Source organism: Melospiza melodia (assembly GCF_035770615.1).
Source record: "Melospiza melodia melodia isolate bMelMel2 chromosome 7 unlocalized genomic scaffold, bMelMel2.pri SUPER_7_unloc_1, whole genome shotgun sequence".
Lineage (NCBI taxonomy): Eukaryota > Metazoa > Chordata > Aves > Passeriformes > Passerellidae > Melospiza > Melospiza melodia.
In genome coordinates this window covers 5,492,610-5,508,823 of record NW_026948497.1, presented here as the reverse complement: position 1 = coordinate 5,508,823, position 16,214 = coordinate 5,492,610, and the positions used below count along the sequence as shown (strand labels likewise).

At 53.0% G+C, this 16,214-nt stretch overlaps 1 protein-coding gene across 1 annotated transcript; it reads right to left on the bottom strand.

Moving 5' to 3' along the window:
* Positions 1-1,469: 1,469 nt before the first annotated feature.
* LOC134432748 (zinc finger protein 239-like) lies at positions 1,470-14,728 on the bottom strand. Its single transcript, XM_063181646.1, has 2 exons — positions 14,613-14,728; positions 1,470-3,273 (listed from the first exon to the last, which is right to left on the bottom strand). Exon 2 carries the CDS (start codon positions 3,260-3,262, stop codon positions 2,099-2,101), a length of 1,164 nt encoding a protein of 387 aa, XP_063037716.1. The 5' UTR covers positions 3,263-3,273; positions 14,613-14,728; the 3' UTR covers positions 1,470-2,098.
* Between the last annotated feature and the right edge of the window lie 1,486 nt (positions 14,729-16,214).

Genomic DNA, 16,214 nt, shown 5'->3' with positions numbered 1-16,214 from the left:
GGCTGCTGGGATCCCCCAGCTCCGGGCCCACCGGAGCTCTCCCACTCCCAGTGAGCCCCAAAACTGATGTCACCCCCCTGCCCCTTCTGGTAGCAGGTAATCACCATGTGGGTCCTCCAAGACCCCTCCAAGGGGCATTTGCAGCTCAGCTGATGGGTTCTGTGAGATCCAAACATCCCCTCCCTTGCAAAGAGCCCTCCTGGACATTCTCTGAGAGATGTGGGACGAGCTGCCCCTCCCTGCTCACCTGCAGGATGTGGAGGGTGGGTTGATGCTGCTGGAACCAGGGAGAGCTGCGGACTCAGTCAGTGAGTGAGGGAACCGCGTGGTTCTCCTGCTGCTCCTCCTATTTCTGGTACTGTTCCTGTTTTTCCTTTCCCTCCTCCTTTCCTCCCCCTCATCCTCTCTCCCTCCTCTTCCTCTTGCTCCCCCTCCCTGCCCACCCCAGACCCCCCTTTCCCTCCACCTCTCTCCCACAGCCACAGCACCACCAGCTTTTGGGTGGAGGGAACCCCCCATGAGCCCCCCAGGGATGGGCAGGGGGCTTGGGGACCCACCCAGTGCGGATCCATTCCCCTCCAGAGACTCAGGGAATCACTCCAGGGATTGAGTGATGGAGACACAAAGGGATCCCCATGGAACATCCCTTTTTCTGTGCCATCCTCACCTTTCCCTCCCATCTCACATCATTCCCCCAACCCAAAGACCCCTCCCAACTCAATTTGGGGGTCCCATCCCTCTCCCGCTCTCTCTGAATCTCCTTTTCCAGGCTCTTCCACCTTTTCCCCATCATCCCGTCAGCCCCAACCCTAGCCTCTGTGCTTGGTTTTGGGGGTTGCAGGCCCCTCCTGCTCAGTCTGGGGGGGTCACATTCCCCCTTTCCCTCAATTATGGCAGCTCATGGATGCTTTTTCCTGGGCACAATCCCTGAGTTTTGGGACTTTTGGTGTGTAGCTTAGAAGTGTGACAGCTCTCTCTGGCTTTCCCCTCCCTGTTGTGGCCCCTCAGCTGCCCCTGACACCCTGGGGGCGCTGGGATTTTCTTCCTGGGGACAAGGACGTTCACCTCCTTCCAGGAGCCCAATGCCTGGCTGGGGCTCCAGGTCAGGGGGTCCTTGAGCAGCTGCCCCAGAACCTCCCCCTGGGTCTCCCAGCACAGCCAGAGCCACTTGGGGTCCCCAAAGGCCTCAGCAAGCCCCAGGTCCCTCCCAGGAACCCTCAACTCCCTCAAACCCAGCATCCCCCGCATCCCCTGCAAGTTCTCCCCATGGAACCGGCAATGGCCATGTCCCCACATGTCGCTGACCATGTTCCACCATGTCCTCACCCATGGCTGTCTCCTCACCATGTTTCCATCCCTCTCATTGTCCCCCACATCTCCATCCATGCCCATGTCCCCATTCCCATCCATGACCATATGTCCCCATGTTGCTCTCAATGTCTGTATCCTACCATGATCACATGCATATCTTAATTTAATGTCTTTATTTTTACTCCAATATCAGATATTTTAAAAGGATGAAGAGAAATGAAAAGAAAATCAAGGCCAAAAGAAAAGGACTTCCGTGTCTATGCTGGCAGAGGACCTGTGTGCTTGGTGGGAGGGAAGAACCTTTTTTGGTGGAGTTTCTACCCCACTGTCTCAAAAATCTTGGTCTTTTCTCCACTTTTTCACCATTTGTCTGCCAAAGACACCTTTGGGCAATAGGAAATCAAAATCATGGCATCCCTGAAACTGGGAAAGACCTCCAAGACCATTCAGTATTCCTTGATGCCACCAGAAGATAGGATTGAATGCAAAAGATTTTATGGGGGTGAAAGTCAACAAATCCGCTCTCCCCAAGGAATTCCCATTGTTGGTCTGCGTCCCAATGGATGTTCCTGCCCCCGTATACATCCATGTGCCCACGGGAAGCCAGGAAGATGTGGAGCCACCCAGCCAGGTGTCTTCTCAACACAGATCACCAGGACCATGGATCATCAGGGCTCTGCCCAATGAGGGTCACTGGGGACCACCCAATGTGGATCCTTCCTTGGGGGATGGAGTTGGAGGAGTGCATGAAGCTCTTCCTGAACTTGGGGTATTCACAGGGCTTCCCTCAGTGGCGCCTCCGTTGGTGTTTGGTCAAGACTGAGCTCGTGGAGAAGCTCTTCCCACACTCAGGACATTTGTAGGGCCTCTCCCCCGTGTGGATACGCCGGTGGATGGTGAGTTTGGAGTTTTGCTTGAAGCCCTTCCCACAGTCAGGGCAGCGGAAGGGCCTCTCGTCTGTGTGACTTCGCTCATGTACGAGGAGATCGGAGCTCCTGTGAAACCTCTTCCCACACTGGGGACACTTGTAGGGCTTCTCCCCAGAGTGAATGCTCTGCTGGTGTTTTCTCAGGTCAGTGTGCCACCCATAGCTCTTCCCACATTCCAAGCAGGTGTACGGCCGTTCCCCCGTGTGGATCACCTGGTGCCGAATCAGGGCCGAGCTTCCTCTGAAGCTCCTCCCACATTCCCCACACTTGTAGGGCTTTTCCCCAGTGTGGATCTTCTGGTGTTCCGTCAGCTGGCATTTCATGCTGAAGCTCTTCCCACACTCCCCACACTCATAGGGCTTTTCCCCAGTGTGGATCCTCTTGTGTTTCTTCAGGCCAGAGCTCTGGCTGAAGCTCTTCCCACATTCGCCACACTCATAGGGCTTTCCCCCTGTGTGGATCCTCTGGTGTTGCATCAGGTGGCCCTTCTGGCTGAAGCTCATCCCACATTCCCCACACTCATAGGGCTTTTCCCCAGTGTGGATCATCTGGTGTTGCTTCAGTTGGCCCCTCTGCCTGAAGCTCTTCCCACATTCCCCACACTCAAAGGGCTTTTCCCCAGTGTGGATCCTCTGGTGTTGGATCAGGACAGAGTTCTGGCTGAACCTCTTTCCACACTCCTCACACTCATAGGGTCTCTTCCCAGTGTGGATCACCTGGTGCTGCCTCAGGCTGGAGCTCCAGCTGAAACGCTTCCCACACTCCTCACACTCGTAGGGCTGCTCCCCAGTGTGGATCACCTGGTGCTCAGTCAGGTCTAAGCTCCGACTAAAACCCTTCCCACATTCCAAGCACTTGTGGGGCTTCTCCCTGCCCTGAGGCTTCTCTACCAGCTCTGAGCTCTGGCTGGATCTCCGGCTGCCTTCCCGGCTCAGGGGGGCTCTTTCCTCCCCGCAGCTCCCTGGGCTGGGTTTGCTGCCCCTCCTTGTGCGGAATCTCCAGGGCTTTTCCTCATCCTCCATCCACACACGCCCTAGGAATGAAAAATCCTGGTATGGGTAAAAAAGAAAATGAGAGCATCTTGGACTGCGAGTTCCTCCTTGCCCAAGTTTATTTCAGGAAGTCATTGGGCATGTTGTGTCTGTAAGAACCTCCAAAACACCAAGATTCAGCACAAAAATTCTCCCAACACCAAGACACAGATCAAAAACTCCCAAAACATCATGATTCACCAAAACTCCCCTCCAAAATATAAAGATTCACACACCAAAATACCCAAGGCAATAAAGCTCAGAAACACCAAGATACAGCACCGTGAAAATCATGGATTCCCCTTCCCTGGTCATCTGCTGCATGGTAGGAGAGAATGCTACCGGGGCTGAGCAGGAAACTTCAGATACAGGGAGAAGTGGAACCTTGGTGCCTCCTGTTTCTGCTCCTCCTATGCATCCAGTCTCCTTGCTCTTGCTCACACTCCTCTTCCTCCTGCTATTCCTCCTTCTCCTGCACAATCCAACCTTCTCCTCTCACGTGCATCGTTTGACCCTTTTGTTCCTCAACCCTGCTTGTCCTTCCCTTCTCCTCCTGCCCCAGGCCCAGCACCCACTGCTGGCTCCCTCTTCCCCCCAAACCCACAGCATCCCACGGCAGGGGCAGGGATGGAGCTGGGGCAGGTCGGGCTGGGGCAGCGCTGGGCTCTCGGCCGCTCCCGCCCGCACTCGGTCCCCACTGCAGCCGCTCCCGCCAGGACAGTGCGGGGGGGCCCGGCCTTGGCGCTGCCCCACTCCCACCTCCCCAAATTCCCCTCGAGGGGGGCGCTGGGGCCGAGGGGGGGGGCACAGGTGGGGAACACTGGGAGCTGCGGGTCTGCCCGGCAACTACTGAGTCATCAGCACCGCGTGCTATGATTGGCTGAGCACTGCCTGAGGGGTGGAGCTGCAGCAAGGCGGGACACCCTGCTCCAGGGGGGATGTCCCACAAACGGGGGACCCCCATGAAAGGAAGAAGAGGAAAGTGTCTTTACAAACAGATGCTGTGAATCTGCTCAGAGATAGAGCCAGGAACCTGTACGTAAGGAAGCGACAGGAGAAGCCATCAGTTTCAGAAAATGTTATTAATTGATGACACAGACTGCTGCCCAGCCAAGGTCCTGCTAAATTCATGAACTTCAAGAAGAACAAGGACTTCACAGAGCCATGGATATCATTTGCTATACAAAACTGGGGAGCATGTAAAGGGGGAGTACATAGTAGGTGGATTGGAGTCTGTACCTCTCAAGTACTTCAGCCAACAGGGGAAGGGAAAGGGTGATGTGCCCAGGGGAATTAGGATGAAAAGGAGGCTGGGTCAACAACTGGAGAGACTCCGTGGGAAATGTCTTATGGCTCTCCCTATTTTGAGGAATGAAATTACTTCTACACGACTCCTCTGTCTGCTTTGTGGACAGAAACCTCTGGTGATGTCCTTTTTTCCACACACCTTGGGACTCGTCCGGAATTCCTTCCACCATCCGGGGCAGCGGGCAGCGAGTGCAGCTGAAGGTGCCTCACCCAGTTTGGGTGATCTTGGGTGACTCCCTTGGGGGGCGGCGGCACCGGGGATTGATTGGGTACCCCAGAGTGACCAGGAGACAAACGAGTGACACATCAGGGGAGGCTCTAAAGAGTCAGCAGGGAGAGAGCACTGAAAATCTCATCAGGGAGTGCACTGGGATCTTTGGGGAGTGAACATGGCAGGGCACCCATGCAGGGTAGAAAAGAGAAAGCCGGGAAGGGGTTCCCACCAAAATATCTCTGGAAGGTCTCTTGGGAGAATGTTGAGGGAGTTTGCACATTCTCCCACAAGTAATTAAGGACTTGGACACTCAGGGGGGCAATAAGGGAAAGTCAGAAGTGATATGGACAACAGGGGATGGATGGTGTTGGTGTGCTGCAAAGGGATTCGCTGAAGGAGAGTGTGCAGGAATATGGTTAAGGCAAGAAGCTGCAGGAGGAATCTATGTGGTAAGAAAAAGAAAAGAGAAGGAAGAGAAAAATACTGAGGATTCAGATGTTTTTCAGCAGGGTCTTAGCCGCAAAACTTGTCAGCTGATCATTTGTATCCCTGGTTTCCAGGAAAGGAAATCAAGGAGGTCAGGGTTTCAGGGGGTTTCTCTGTGGGAAGCAGCGGCAGCACGGGCGCAGAGCTGCGGCACCGGGAGCACGGGCTGGGGGCCTGTGGGGAGCTGCGGGGCCGGGCCGGGGCTGTGGGGCAGCCGGGGCTCAGCGCCGGGCGCTGCCTGACCCCACCAGCCCCGGGCAGGGCCGGCAGCGGCCCCCGGCCCCCAGGAGGCTGCGGGACGCCCCGGCCGCTGCCCGGCCCCGTGGAGCTGCCGGCCCTGCCCGCCGGGGGCGCCTTTGGACACTGCGGCAGGACAGGGAGCGGCTCTGGGATACGGGCTGGGGAGGGCACCCTGAGCACAGGGAGGAGGAGCAAGGAACACCGCGGAAAGGCAGATTGTACATGGAAGGGTCAGGATTTTCTTCTAAGGATTTGGGTTGAGTCATTGGAGAAATGAATTTGCAGAAAACAGCACAGCTGTCAGAAGGTTAGAGTTAGGGTTGAGCTGCTGATGAGAGCTGATTGCTGGGTGCTTGGGACCTCTGGTTTTTTTGGGAGTTTTCCCAGGGGCAGGGCGGGGGGGCCGGGAGGAGGAGGAAGGGGGCGGAGATGCCAGAGGAGGTAGGGGGGTAGGGGGTAGGGCTGGGTGCAGTTGCTGGCCCTCTCTCAGTTTTTTGTCCCTCTCCCAGGTTTTTGGAAGAGGACAATTGGAGCTGCTGCCCTTAGGCTGCTCTTTCCACTGCTGCTGACCGAGCCCGTGTGAAAAATGTGTATGATTGGCTTTTTGCAAATATTAAAATGAGTATTATATGTGTTATGTTAGGAAGTTATGCTGTATTAATTTTTTAAAGTAGTGTGTTAAATGTAGTTTTAGGTTATAGCAATGTCAAAATAGAAACTATGTATGTGGGATATTTTTTAAAGAAAGGAAGGAGGTACTTGCATCAGATAGTAGCCACCTAAATCTTTCAGAGAAAGAGAATTTATTGCTCCATTATCAGAAGAAACGAACTTTTTCCTGCCTTGCTCATCCCTGAAGATGCCATCAGGACTAAGAGGAAGAAGTTGACACTGACCAGACTGAATCCTTTGTTTGAATGGAATTTATGTATCATGTATGAGATGTATGAATATGCAATGGGCTATGGTTTTTCAGGGTTAATCCTCTGTTAACGTGTGTCCATTTTTGGGCTTATTTTGCCCAGAAAAAGGTACCTGGACTGTCCGTAACTCTTTGTTCTCATTGTCTTGTATTGTCCTAAATCCTAATTGTCCAAATTTTTATTAGTCTAATTGTTTACTGTTTTTATAACTATTTTATTACTATTAAACTTATAAAGTTTTAAAAACCAGTGATTGGCGTTTTTCACAATTTGGTAGCAGAGGATGGTTACTAACACCTCGCTGCCGGTGCATTAGGAGAGTCAGAGTGGGGAAGGCGCGCCCTGCCCCGTTGGAAGCCTCGCTCTGTCTCCCCTGGGGTGACCCACAGACGCAGGTTATGGTGGACAAAAGGAGACAATAAAACAAAAAGAAGGGAAAAGGCTCCCTACAGCCGCGGTAATTGGCCCCCTAAGAGTAGTAATGTGCACGAAGAACCCGGGAAGGAAAAGAGATTGGTAAGTATTTCTCAGGGGGGCAGGTACAGGGGATGAATGTGTGTGAATGAGAGGAGGGCTGGTTGTCCCAGACCTGCCAAGTGAGTGCTGGAGTCTCCCACGCTGCGTTTCCGACTTCCCGCGGTAAGTGGCCAGGAGAGAGACGAAGTGAATGCTAACAGGAGTGAGAGAATCCCCCAGCGTAACTGGGACTGGGTCTCAGAGTGGGGCTGGACCCCTCGGAGGAAGGGAGCAGAGGAGTTTCTGAGCCCAATCCACTAGGAGATGGGACCAAAGGGGCCCCTAAAAACCTGCTGGATTGAGGGATAAGAGTGCCCAAGAGGATCCAGAATTAAAACCTGCTGGGTTGAGGGATTAATATTCCAATTAATATTCAGGGTTAAGCAAAATTCAGCTAGATTGAGGATATGCTCAAGAGCATCTGGGGTTGGACAACACAGCTGGGTTGAGGGATATCCAAGAGCACAGGGACTGGCCAGAAACACCTAAACTTGTAATAGGTGATGTGAAAGTAAAAGGTACCTTATTGTTGTCTTGTTGTGTGTGAGAGTGAGTCACACACAAAATCAGCCTCAGCTTCCCAGGTGGGTGGGAAGGGGGGGGCTGTGGAAAGAGGAGTGTGTGACCCACAAATGAGCTATTGTTCTCCTGGGCGTGTGGGGGCTGTGGCATAAGGTACAGGTGACCCGCAAAGGGCCATTGTCCCCAGGGCGTGTGAGGGGGCCGTGGCTAAAGAGTGTGAGTGACACACAAATCAGCCTCACAGGTGAACGGCACCGGAGGCAGCAGAGTCAGGGCCCTCCCAGGAGGCCCGGAGATACTGAGACCCAGAGGCCACCCCAAGGTGAGGGGGGGCCACAGGGACCCGCGATTCTCTGTCAACAGGGATCCACTCTGTGTCCTGAGGGTGGGAAAGAATGTGTGGAAGGGAATGAGAAATAAAAGTGAGTGAATGTAGACGAATGAAAGTATAGGTAATGTATATTCTGTATTTTAAGCTTCACTATATCTCTTTGGAGGGAGGTGTATTGAGAGTAGTGTGAGAAAAAGGTTTTTTGTTTCTGTGTGTGTAGTTGAAAGAAAAGTGGTATTTCGGTTGTTAGTGAAAGTGAAAAACAGAGGCAGAAGATGAATAGATAAGATCTTGTTGAAAAATTAGACAGAAAACCAGTAAGTTGGATACAGGGAAAAAAAAAAAAAAAAAAAGAAAAAAAAAGAGGGAATAAAGGTGTACTAGCAGAGATACCCCAAAATAGTCCTTTGGGAGTTATGTTAGCTAACAGAGATACAACTCCTGGCAAAAGGAGATAATACAGGGTATGTAGTAGTTGATGGGAAAAACATGCAAACTATAGAAAAAGGGAAATTAATCTTAAACTAGTAAGCTCAAACTTGTGAATTATATACTTTAAAAAGAGCACTAGAATATTTAACACAAAAAAATGAACTATATATACTGATTCAAGGTATGCCTTTAGAGTAGTACATACCTTTTAAAAATTTGGAAAGAAAGAAGATTACTTAATTCAAGAAGAAAAGGATTAGTACATGAGGAACTTACTTTAGAGGTTTTAGAGGCATTACAATTACCTAAAAGAGATAGTTATAGTACATATTAAGGAACCCCAAAAGGGAAAGACTCCAGAAATAAGAGGAAATAATTTGGCAGATCACGAAGCTAAGGATGCAGCAGAAAATGGAGCTGAAAGAGTTATGTTAATATTAATATTAACTCCAAACGAGGAAAAACTGAAAATTCCAAAGTTTAGGGAATCAGAGAAAAAAGAATTGGAAGTGAACAAGATAAACCAGGGAAATGGAAACTTCTTAATGGAAGACAATTACTTAATAAAATGTGCTTACTAGGAAAATATTAGAAGACATGCATCAGAAAACCCACTGGGGTACTCAAGCTTTGTGTGATCATTTTTTAAGGAACTATGGGTGCACTGGGATTTTTGGAGTAGCAAATCAAATAACTGAAAGATGCTTAATTTGCCAAAGGATAAATAAAAAGGTGATGAGAAAAACATTAGGAGGTCGTGACTTAGCTCATCGACCATTTCAAAGTATCCAAGCAGAAGTTTAGATTTGTTCGGCTCTGGATTTATTTGTAAAAAACACCCGTGTAATCTAGAAGAAAGACAATATGCCATATGTTAGACAGGAGATTTTAGGAGAATAAAAATCTTTAAAGCATCACAAACACCCAAGAAAAAACAAGAAAAGAAAAAGGGGAAATGAAAGGGAGGAGAACAAGAGGAAAAATCAGAAAGAGAGTGGGATCCTCTGCAGGTCTTGCCCCCTCTGTTCGCGGCCCAGGCGCCTGTCCCGGGTCCCGGCTCGCTGCCCGCCTCAGCTCCGCCTGCCCCGGTTTCCATCCCAGGTGCGGCCTCACTGCCCAGGGCAGCTCCACCTGCCCTGGCGCTGTCGCTCAATTTGTGTGCCCTGCTCCCACTGCCTGGCCCGCGGCCGCTCTGCCGGCCATGCTGGGGAAGATGGGGGTTGCTCTGTCCTGCCGCCTGCTCCGAGGTCACCGCGCCCACCGCACCCAGGGGGGGTCCCAGCCATCCCATCCCCGGCTGCCCTGCCCGTGCCACCTGCGCTGGGCACCGCCGCTGCTGCCGGGCTCTCCCACCTGCCTTTGCTCTGCCGGGAGCTGCCGGATCAGCCGCCATCAGCCATGTGGGGGCTACCCACGCTCCGCCTCGGGCTCCACGGGAAGATCCCCCTCTGCCGATTCCGGCAGCAGACCCTGCCCACACTCCGACCCAGCCTTGGCAGGATATCCTCCCCTGACCCCGTCCTGCTCTGAGTTACATACCCTTGGTACCCACAGCACCGGTGTTAAGGGAAACTCTCTCTCTGTACAGGAAGCACCTTATCGAAACACTAGGAGCTCAGTTAAAAGGCAGCCCTCTACAAATTCTTTCTCAAAACACGGGAGAAAGGCCACAGAAGGTAAAAGAGTGAAAGAGTTAGCTGAAGGGATTGCTCTATTTCCGTTCAGAGAGGTTCCCATGGGAGGGATGTGCTGCCCCGCCCCGCGGGAGCCACCAGCGCCCCTGCCGGCCGTGCCCGGAACTGCACCCAAGGGCAAAGTGCCGCAGCCCAAAGGCCGGGACTGGGTCCGGGCTCTGTTTGCTGTCAGTGCCGCAGCTGTTGGTGTTTGTTTGCTTTATTATACACACTAGCAAAGAACTGGTATTCTTCTTCCCATATCTTTGCCTGAGAGCCCCTTGATTTCACTATTCTAAAAATTAAGAGGGAGGGGGTTCATATTCTCCATTCCAAGAGAGGCTTTTTCTGCCTTCCCGAGCAGACACCTCTCTTGTAAAGCAAGACAAGCACCCACAGGCACTCAGGGGGCTGCAGGAGGGGCACAAGAAGGCCCTGCAGCACTTGGGCACAAAGGCACAGCAGGTGAATGCAAGAAGGGAGCAGCAAAAGGCCAAGCTGAAGGCAAAGGCCAGGGCACAGTTCCCACAGCCCCTGAGGGATCAACCCCAGGGCCCAAGGGGGCCCCAGCACCCAGGGCACGGCTCGGCCACAAGCACCTGGCAGAGGCATTGCCCTCCTCGGCAGGGGAGAGCCCACCCAAACAGCCCCTGGCAAGGAACCAGGGCTCCAGCTGCAGGGCACAAGGACGCTGCAAGCACAGACAGCAGCACCCTCAGGACCAGCAAGTCCACCCCTTGATGGACATGGATTGGCAGGGCTCTCACAGCTCCCATCACACCAGGGACCCTCCACACTGGAGCCCTTGAGAGCATTCAGGGTGGGTCTGCATTGAGAGGAGGCATTTCCTGACGGACGCAGGGGCCTCTCAATCCACTCTGAATCTTAGACTTAAAGGGGAAAATAGTAAAGGAATATTTTCATTTTTAAGGGAATGAGTGGGAAAGATGAGCAGGTATGATTTGTTCAACCACTATTAGAAGTGGTTGAACAAATCATTATTAGAAGTGGGGGATAGATTTGAAATAAATTAATTTCTTTTTCTTCCTCCTGTGATTGTAATTAACTAGGAAGGAATTTGAGAGCTGGATTTTAATACTGTAAAAGGGGATACAGAGGCTAGTTCTGTTCTAACTTTGTGCCAAAATCTGACACGGCCTATGCTGAAGTGAACCCAGAAGTGTGGGCAGCCCCAGAATAATACAGACAACTTGATATGGAGCCTCCCCAAATGACTTTGAAACAACCAGGACAAAAAGTGTCTAAAATCAATACGCTGTTCCAAGAGAGGGAAGGAAGGGCTCACAGCCTGGTACTGAGTCCCTGTTAAAGGCAGGGCTTTTGGAGCCAGGGATCTCTCCCTACAACACTCCTATCCTGCCAGTCAACAAACTGGATGGATGGACACAAGGAGGAATCACAGAATTTTCAAGTGTTAAAATGAAGATTAACTGAGGCGGCTGAGCTGGGCCTTCCAGACAGGGAAAAAGAAATTGCATTATAGGTTAAACAGAGTATTGCCAAAGGAATTCTTGTGTTAAAATGTTTAACCCAGTGGCCAGAGTGGCCTCATTGTCTGCAGAATTGTGCAGCCACAGCTTCCATAGGAACTGAGAGCTGAAAACTGATGACAACAGGAACTCTTATTGTTCAAGTCTGGCATCAAGGTAAAGCTTTGACAAACAAAAGAGCCTCTAAATGGATGAGCAGGGCTCGGTTATTCCAGTATGAAACTTGTTCAATGGCACAGGAGGATTTAGAACTGAGGACAGGGCAAGGGTTTAACCCAGCCTCCTGTCTGAACAGCCTGGAGAGGGGCTGGCAAGGAACCCAGGACTGCACTCAAGGGACAGAGCTCCAGACCCAGGCTGGGACAGATTGATGGGACATTCCCTGGCCTGAGGGAGAAAATGTGTTTGTGGATGGCTCTGCAAGGGCAGCAGAAGGGAAAAGAGCTACAAGACAGGCTGTTATTAAGGAAGGAGAATCAGACACAGCGCAGGTCACCGCCCCATGCTCAGCTCAACCCGCGCAGCTGTGGGTGCCTGTGAGAGCCTGGCACTGAAATGCCCTGAGCAGGAAGGCTTCAATATCTTCTGGTGACACCATGGCACCTAACAGGGGGGCAAAAGCAATTCTCACTGCTTCAGCAACCACTGGATCACTTATTAACTCATTTCTACAACAAATAATTCAAAGGTAATGGGTTGTGGAAGCAATAGATTCAGATGGGGAACTCATTTTACAGGAAAGATCCTTCTGGGGATTATGGCAACTTCAGGAATACAATGGGACCTCCATAACTCCTGGCAGCCCCAGAGCTTGGGTTGGATAGAAATAATGAATGGGGGAATAAAGAAGAACCTTTGGAAGCTGGTGATAAAAACCAAGATGCCATGGGTACAGCTTTTGCCATTGGCTCTGGCAAGAATAAGAGCCAGTCCCAGGCCAGATATTCAATTATCTACCTTGCAATTCATGTCTGGAATTCCTTACCCTGGTAATTCTCCACCTAGTGCAGGGTGGAGATAAGCGATGTACATTTACAGCAGTCTGTGGCCAGAATCCTGTCTCTTGTGAAATCTCTCCCACAGGAAGCTGGGCTGGCACAGAGCCTGCCCTGGCACTTGGCTGCTGCCAACACCCAGCCAGGACATCGGCTCCTGCCTAAGGAGTGCAAAGCAGCACCACTGGTGGCCAAGGGGCCCATGCCAAGTGTCCCTGAGGCCAGAAACAGCCGCCAGCACAGCTCAACACGGGGGACCCCTCAGCCTGGCCTCAAGGGCTCTGAAGCCCCGGAGATTTGCACTTCCCGCCCGCAGCAGGAGGATGGGAGGCCGCCCCTGAGCCTGCCCTGAAGGCAACGCAGCAGCAGCCAGGGCTCCACAGCGGGCCAAGCCCCTGCGCCTGCCCACAGATCCTCGCCTGGAATCCTCTGCAATCCTGGCCACCCTCCTCTGCCATCTCCAGCCACTGGGGCCAAGCCTTGCTGCCACTGCTGCAGCTTCAACGCTGGCTGGGCCTGCACTGCCACAGCTGCTGGGGAACACCACGGCACAATTCCACTCTGGGGCTCACTTTCACCGAAACACTGGGCTGGCTGGAATAAAAATTACACCATGAGCATCTTTTTTCAAAATAATCCTACTTTTATATTGTCAGTTAGGTTTGGGCCAGGGATGTGAGAATCAATTTTTATTCTTAGCAGAAGTAGATAAAATCTTTTTGGAGTCTTCTTGTGCGTGTGTTTGCGTGGCTGTTGAAGATTGCAAAATTTTGGTCTGGGTTTTCTGGTGCTTACCTTCAGGCTGCATTTTGCAAAACTAGAAGAGCTGTAATGGTGACCGTTTAACTCATAAACAGTTAATAGAACACTCTTCAAAACCCCCCCCAAAAATTAAAAATACCTCAAAACCTGGGTTGGGGGGGGGGTGGGGCACATTTGACTCACCAGATGGCTTCCCTGGAAGAGAAGCTTCATTCCAGGCAGACTGCAGAGGATCTTTAGAAATGCACATTAACACTGCTGGGCAAAGTGTGGACAATGTACCTGGGTCTCTTGCCTGGGGCAGGAATTGGGTTGATTCCCTCTGCCCCTCAAGCAAGCTCTGCCTGCTGGCACTGATGGAATTTGCACAGCTCGAGGCAGAGCCCAGGGTGAGGATATCTGACCCTGCAACAGAAACGGATTAAACTGCAAAGGGAAACTGCAAAAGCAGAACGTTGCGAAAACTTCATTAAAAGAAGTGGAGGGGAATCATCCCTCTGCCCACTCCAATATGTGCCGTCACTGTCTATGTTATGTAGGGTACATTAGAGCATTGAGATGTTCTTGCTAGCACAAGTTCAGGGAAATCAGTTCAGAAACAAAGTATTTGATGATTCAATTAGAGAAAAGTGGTCAACTGATGCAGTCTTGGCTGGAGGGAGTGCCCAAAAATGGGGAAAAGATGAACGGCCACCAGAACAAATCCTACAACACCATGGACCAGCCCCTGGGAACCCGAACCAATTCATATCAGGAGCCACAGAACCCATTTCTCATTTCCATGGCATCATTAGATTACAAGCTGTCCTCGGAATAACCAACCAGACAGCTCCAGCTCCTGACCTTCCTGCTGACCAATCCACTGAAACGAGGAACACAACATTTCACCATGGGATGGGATGGGATCAGATTAGCTGTAAGCAGAAAAAGGAGGAGTTGCTGGAATGAGGGAAAGCCCTAACTTCTATAAGAATTAATAATTAAAAGGGAGGGAAATCTTAAGTATCGGGAAATCTGAACCTCTCAAGTACCTCAGACAATAGGGAAACAGAGAAGGGAAATGCGGACGGGAAACTGGGATAAAAAGGGAGGCTGCGTCCTCCAAAACTTGGAGAGACCCCAGGGCAATGCCCCATGGCCTCTCCCCTTTATTCGAATAAAGTATAAGGACTCTTATGTCCCCTTTTCGGACATAAGCCTCTGAGGTTTGTGGATTAATTCTTCTGACAAGTGCGTTGTGCCCGTCACCAGTGATTGAACTGTCCCCACGCTTACCCACACCCTCGAGCCTTTCCTTACGTGCTCTGTTCCCTGCCCAGGGACAGGAGGGAAGTGACAGAGAGGTTTTGGCCTCCCTCCAGCATCCCCTGCTCCGGCCTGGGCTCCTGCCGAGGCTGCAGGCCGGCCCCGGCTCCGTCCCGCACTCACCCCAGCTCCCAGCGCCCTCAGGTCCCGGTCACGCCGAGCTCCCGGCGGTTCGGGGCAGCAGCAGCGGCTCCTTGGCCTCCTGCCCGGGCCGGGCCCAGCGCCGGGGCCGCTCCTCAGCCGCGGCTGCCGGGAAATGCCGGAGTGCGGGGAAAGGGAGGCGGGGCCGTGCCGTGTGCAGAGCCCGCCCCTCGCTACGATTGGCTGATTCTGCCAATCAGTCACTCCCAGAGCTCACGCGTTGATTGGTGAGAGCAGGGCCAAGCACGGCCTCCGGTGCCGCCCTGAGGGCGGCCCTGGATTGGCGGAGCCGCCATTACCGGATCGTCCGGCGTGCCCGGGAGCGGCGGCAGCGGCCGGTGCCCGGTGAGGCGGCGGCGGAGCTCGGAGGCGGCCCCAGCGCAGCCTCTGGGCACGGGGCAGCCACCTCTGTCCCAGCCACAGGAACCGAGCCGAGCCAGCGCTGCTCCGGTAGCGGCTCCTGCCGAGGCAGCGGCCGCAAGGAGACCGCGGGCAGCCACTCCCGCAGCGCCCTCACGCCAGCGGCAACACGGGCCGGACACAGCACAACGAACCCGCCGGAGCCCCCTGCAGCCCCCGAGGCCCGCAGCCAGCCCCGAGCTCCCGCACAACCCAGCGCGGCTCCCACCTGCGCTGCGGCCGCCTCCGAGCTCCGCCGCCACCTCACCTGTGGGGACCCGATCACTCCCAGTATGTTCCAACTCACAGTAGGGTCCCAGAGGCTCCCAGTCATGCCCTGTATGGTTACTTTCATTCTCAGTCCCTCTCAGTAAGAGCCCAGTGTGGCCCCAGTCACTTCCAGTATGAACCCAGTCACACCTTACACCATTGCCCCTGCTGTGGTCCCAGTTGCTCCTAGTATAAGTCCAGTCACCTCCAGTATGATCCCAGTTACTCCCAGACACTCCCAGTACTATGCCAGTCACTCCAAGTGTGACCCCATCAGTCCCAGTATAATCCCAGTATGACCCCAGCATGGGCCAGCTGCTCCCAGTATCATCCCAGTTGCTCCCTGCATTATTCCAGTTTCTCCTCTTCACACCTACTACAGATCTGATCACTCCCAGTATGATTCCAATCAGTCCCAGGATGATCCAAACCAGTCCCAGTCCCTCCCAGTATATCTCAATTGTCTCCTGCATGTTCCCAGTTGCTCCCAGTTGCCCACAGTGTGGTGCCAGCATAAGCCAGTATGATCCCTGGTGTCCCAATTCTGCTCCCAGTGAGTTCTTTTCCCAGTCTGTACCAGTCCATCCCAGTCCCTCTCCAGCAGCTGCTGCCGTTTCCCACATCCTCCTCCCTCCCCCCCTATTCCCGGGCACTGGGACCCCCCTGCACCCCCTTATCCTGCACCAACACCCCCCTGCACCCCCTTATCCTGCACCAACACCCCCTGCACCCCCTTTCCCGGGTATCCCCCTCTCCCGGCCCCTGGATCCCCCGTTTCCGTGATCCCGGGGACCCCCGGGCCCCCATTCCCGGCCAGCCCGAGGCACCTCAGCCCCAGCCTCCCTTTGCTGGGAAACACGGCCTGGGCACGGGGCTCTGCGGCCGCTCTGGGATTTGTGATCCCCCATAGGAAAG

Bases quoted from the DNA above. Each gene is read 5' to 3' on its own strand.
- LOC134432748 (XM_063181646.1), bottom strand. From the start codon at position 3,262: ATGGAGGATGAGGAAAAGCCCTGGAGATTCCGCACAAGGAGGGGCAGC.